Here is a 5,040-nt window from a genome sequence, read left to right as displayed (position 1 = left end):
CCTCCACCTTTAATTATTCATAAATTGGATGCAATGAGTTTTGGAATGAAACCCTTCACTGATCGATCGATGGATCATCTTTCTTTTGTCCTGTAGAATAACTGTCCGCTTGCCAAGAATGTTTTTTTTTTTTTTTTTTCTCCTTCAAAGTAAAATCAGTTCAGTTGTTTTTTGACAAACAGGAAGCTCTATATGATGTCTGTTTGTTCTCCTGTTGAACACAAACTGTGTGCGTGCGTGTATGTGTGTTTGTGTGCATGTTTCTGGAAGATTTTGTTGATATTTTTTAATAAAGTCAAGTAGAAATAAAGTTGTTTTTTCATGTCTTTGATGATTTCTCAATAACTATAAAACTTTCAGCGCTGCTTCATTTAGGAAACAAGGAAGTTCAGCTTGTTACTAGAATCCGTATTAGGACAGGAGGTGGACATTTATTGTTATTTCTAAACTTAGTAGAGTGTAAACCTCCGCCAAGGCTGAACAGTCCCCTTTAATTCAATGAAGCCTGATCTATAATTGTTAAACATATTTTAACCCACTAGATCCAAAATCATAGTTGCTCTAAGTGAAGTCGTACTCACTCAGAGATTCCAGCCACCTAGTCACCTGTTGAAGTTTTCAGCCAGGTCCCAAAATTTACAGAAAATCTGAAAAGCAATCTTAATCTCTGTCATCGTTCTCCGGGTTCTTTAGATGCCGCAGTAACAAAAAGTTCCTGTTTTAGTTCCACGATCCTCGATCAAAAAGGCTTCAACAGTCACAGCAGGTTACCCGCCACAGATCGCTTTTTATTCAGTGTTAAGTCAAACAACAGAAATAGAGAGGACACAGTCAAGACAACACCTAACAGATACATGTATACTTTCTCTACAGTTTTTCGTTTGAACACGTTTCCTGAAACTAAAACTCAGCTTCTCTAAAACTAAACAGACGGCAGTTAAATGTTCTTTCAAGTCTGATTTGATCCACTGAAATATTTATCACGAGTATCTCCTGCCAGTGTCATTTAAACTGCTACCATTGACCAGTCAGAATATTTCTACTGTGCACCTTTTTTAATGTAACACTTTTTTTTTCTCTTTTTACTACAGTTGATATCAGTTTAACAGTCTGAGTGAAAATCTTTGAAAAAGATTTGTCCCACTGCTTTTTATGACAGCCAAAGTCAAGTTGGCACAGAACCTGATGAATGATCGGCTTCCCTCGTCTTCAGGTTCCCCCAGTAAATGTTCACTGTTAGACATGATCAATGCAGTGAAATCTTTAACTTAATCTTTATCACAGAGGAATTGTGCCGAGAGTTTGTGCCAGTCTGGAGTTTTTTTGATAGATGAGCTTTGATTTCTAGTTTTTGTGCGTTCACAGTGGAGAAGATCTGAGATGTTTGTAACTTTATTTGATTAACACTTCCAGGCGAGCGCTTTTCTAACTGGCCTTCTTGATTCCTGCAGTTTTCTTTGTCCCGGGCTGGACAGCAGCACTCTGAGCCTGCAGGAGGACAGATTGAGATTCATAGTGAGACCAGCTGAGAGGTACAGAACAAAACTCACTCAGATAAAATGGTGGAATAGTCCACTGGTCTCAGAGTGGGTGTGTTAAGGACTGGCCACATGAGGTTTTGCGTTTCCAATCAGGAAATAAGCGATAAAAATTTACATCACAGTGAAAATGTGCTGATGGGTGATATGAGTCCATCTCAGCCCTGAAAACAGAGAAACTGAGACATGCAAACCTCTAAATATATATACAGCTCAACACTTTGGGTCGGTGCGTTTGATATCAATTGAGTGTCTTTCTCCAGAAAGTTACATTTTCGTGCTTTATGAAATAAAAGTTTAAATGTCTCTTTAACAGATTTATTATGGAATATAGACTTGAATGTTTTTATTTAACAGGTATTTATTTAAAATGTTTTGGTCAACTCTGTTGATTGATTAGGACGATTTGTTTTTTTAAATTAAAACATATTGCAGCTTCAGTACAACAGGGACGACCTGCAGCTACCTTGGAGGTTTTGATGGATCCATTCGAATCTTGCTTCTTAGTCTTCTTCAGTTTGGGCTTCACAGATCCAACAGGATCCACCTGAACAAACCAGAAATAGCATTTTAAAATAATCAGATATATCGTGTACATTGATGATGAATGATTCAAACAACGCAGTTCATCAATGAGGGGATTTACTTTTAAAGTACTGATGGAGATCCTGTTGTAGTAAATGGGACACCTCAGGGAAGTGTGTTCGGTCCTCAAATCTTCTCATTAAGTCTAATGTTAACAGTATTAAACAAACAAAGCAGACTGGAGAGGAAATCAAACACTTTTCTAACATGTTGGCTCCAGTAGAATCTTCCTACCGTGGAGGTTTTGGTGGATCCAGCTGGTTTCTGGGACAAATCTTGTTTCTGTGACTTCCTCTGTTTGGGTTTCACAGGTTCAACAGGATCAGCCTGAACAAACCAGAGACAACTTTTAAAAATAATGAAATATATCATGTCCAGTGATGATGACCTGTAAACAACGCAGTTTGTCAGGGGAGGATTTTACTTTTAAAGTACTGACGGAGATCCTGTTGTAGTAAATGGGACACCTCAGGGAAGTGTGTTCGGTCCTCAAATCTTCTGATTAAGACTGATGTTAACGATAATAAACAAACAAAGCAGACTGGAGAGGAAATCAAACACTTTTCTGACATGTTGGCTCCAGTAGAATCTTCCTACCGTGGAGGTTTTGGTGGATCCAGCTGGTTTCTGGGACAAATCTTGTTTCTGTGTCATCTTCCGTTTGAGCTTCACAGGTTCAACAGGATCAGCCTGAACAAATCAAAGAGCTGTTAAGACTCACAGACGGATAAAAGCTTCATCTGTCACTCACTTCTGCTGTCATGCCTTGTTGCTGTTCTTCCTGGAACTAATCGCATTATTGTAATGTCGTAGCTCTGTGGTTTGGGAGAAAGACCAGAAAAATTGGGGGAAATAATGATGTATTGTGTTTAGGGGTGTCACGATTCTCCAAAATCCTCAATTGGATTACAAGTTATCATGTGGATGAATTTTAGCCATATCCATCTACTCCAAAGTGTTCAACAGACGACTCAAAAAGAAACTGGAGGAAAGTGTTTAAATTCTCTCGTCAGGTGTCCTGCCTTCATCAGTTTCACATCTGAGGGTGGTCGACCTCAGGTGTGATTAAACCGTGCTGACTTTAAAGCCAAGTTCTGAGTTACTGTATATAATGTTTATCTTTATTTTATGAGACTTACTCATTGTGCTGCTACTTATTTCCCTCTGTACTGCTGTGTTACCTGCAAACAGCAGGGGAACATTATTTATCTTTATCTTTATCTTTCACTGCCACCTCTCACATTTCCTTCTGGATACAAAAGGAGAAGGTAAAGAAACGATAATAATTCTAATTAATATAATAATAGTAGAGAAAAGAATAAGACTGTGTGTAAAGTGTTTTTCAATAATCTCATCTGGTTTCTTTTACTCACCTTTTCAGATTTGCAGCTCTTCCGTTGACCTTTAAGAGAAGAAACAAACGTGGGTGTGTTCGTGGTCTTCAGGTGAAACTGTTTCTGTACGTCGTGTTTAATGTAAAAGATTTTAGTGTTCAGCTGATGAGTCACGATGACGGACAGGGCAGTGAACACATCACGAGTGTGTCTGTTAGTGTAACTGTGAGAGTATTAAGGACACACTGAGGAAAGAAGGTAGTCACAGTAGTCACCTGAAGTCTGTTCTGAGTATTTGATTTCTGAAGTGGTTCAATGTATTTTGACTCACCAGCTGCAGCTTTGCTCGCCGCCTCTGAAAGAGATGTTTAAACGGTTAAACACAGGAATTGAAAGAGTCTGACATGTCGAGTCTAAATAAAACCATAGTCTGCACTTCTATCCTTAAGTTTCTGGTCCTGATGAAACAAACTCACCCTTTTTTTTCTGCTGTTGTTTCTTCAGTTTGTCCACAAAGGGTCGCAGCTTGTCCTGGACTGCAGCGTCCATCCTCGGTATCTGCTTCATTTCTTTTTCTATCACAGTGATGGACCCTTCAGGCCCGAAGTACTGGATGATGATCTGAGGCATCTCCTCTCTCACCTTACCACTCTTCACACCCTGGGGGATTCTGTCCAGATCGAACAGCATCTTCTTGAACTCTGGCTCGGTCAGCTGCTCCAGGATGGAGGTCAGGGCTGTTTTCCACCTGGTCTCTAAAGCCTTTAATGACATCTGCAACACACATTAAACACAGAAATCTGACGGACTGAAGAAACACTCATGGATTAACCAGATAAATGCTCAAGTAAAGTCTTTAAAAAACACTTACCGTCACTTTCTGTACAGATCTTTTCTTTTTCTGTGTCCTCAGGAGCGTTTTTCTTTTTATGGCGGGAAGATTTAGTTTTCTTCCGGGGTGGAGGACAGGTAACAGACTCCAACTGAAAATATCTCACTGACGTGTTTGCAGCTCTCTTTATCTTGATTACATGTTTTTTTAACATGTGGACAGATTTTACATCATCAAACATTTAATTGTTTTTTACCTTTGATTGTTAATCCTCTGAATATCCAGTTTCACAGTTAATAGTCACCCCTCCGTTCAACAATGGTTTAGCCCGCTCTGCCCTCCAAAAAGTCAACACAACAATGAACCACAGTTGCTTTCAGTTTCATTTAGTGTGAAGTTATCATGAGAGCAGACTGTCTTCTGTACCCTACTGTAAAAATGCACTGTTAAAATTACTACTATAAAGGAGCCACACAGGTCTCTTTATATATTTTATTCACATTACTGAATCATTTTTACTGACGCATTCACATGTACGCAGGCAGCAGCATGTTGTTGTGTCTTGTCCCTTTTCTTTCCCTTTATTTCATACGGAACAATCACAGTGAAGAGAACTACTCGCTTTCTTATGATGACAGATGGACAAAAGAGTGTCATTTTAAAAGAATTATGGTCCAGGGGTAGAACCAGCGCCTTGTTATTGGAAGGTTGCTGGTTCTATTCTCCTGGTCTACATGGCGAAGTGTCCTTG

The 5,040-nt window shown here is 39.2% G+C and overlaps 1 protein-coding gene across 1 annotated transcript; it reads right to left on the bottom strand.

Moving 5' to 3' along the window:
- Positions 1 to 751: 751 nt before the first annotated feature.
- On the bottom strand, positions 752 to 4,418 carry LOC119031253. The gene is made up of 8 exons (XM_037119603.1): positions 4,329 to 4,418; positions 3,934 to 4,231; positions 3,789 to 3,812; positions 3,497 to 3,525; positions 2,721 to 2,813; positions 2,358 to 2,450; positions 2,005 to 2,085; positions 752 to 1,488 (listed from the first exon to the last, which is right to left on the bottom strand). The coding sequence occupies exons 2-8, from the start codon at positions 4,229 to 4,231 to the stop codon at positions 1,426 to 1,428; spliced, it is 681 nt and encodes a 226-aa protein (XP_036975498.1). The 5' UTR covers positions 4,329 to 4,418; the 3' UTR covers positions 752 to 1,425.
- Positions 4,419 to 5,040: the final 622 nt, after the last annotated feature.

Source organism: Acanthopagrus latus, chromosome 13 (assembly GCF_904848185.1).
Source record: "Acanthopagrus latus isolate v.2019 chromosome 13, fAcaLat1.1, whole genome shotgun sequence".
NCBI lineage: Eukaryota > Metazoa > Chordata > Actinopteri > Spariformes > Sparidae > Acanthopagrus > Acanthopagrus latus.
The sequence above is the reverse complement of the archived record's forward strand: the minus strand, read 5'-3'. Positions and strand labels throughout refer to the sequence as shown.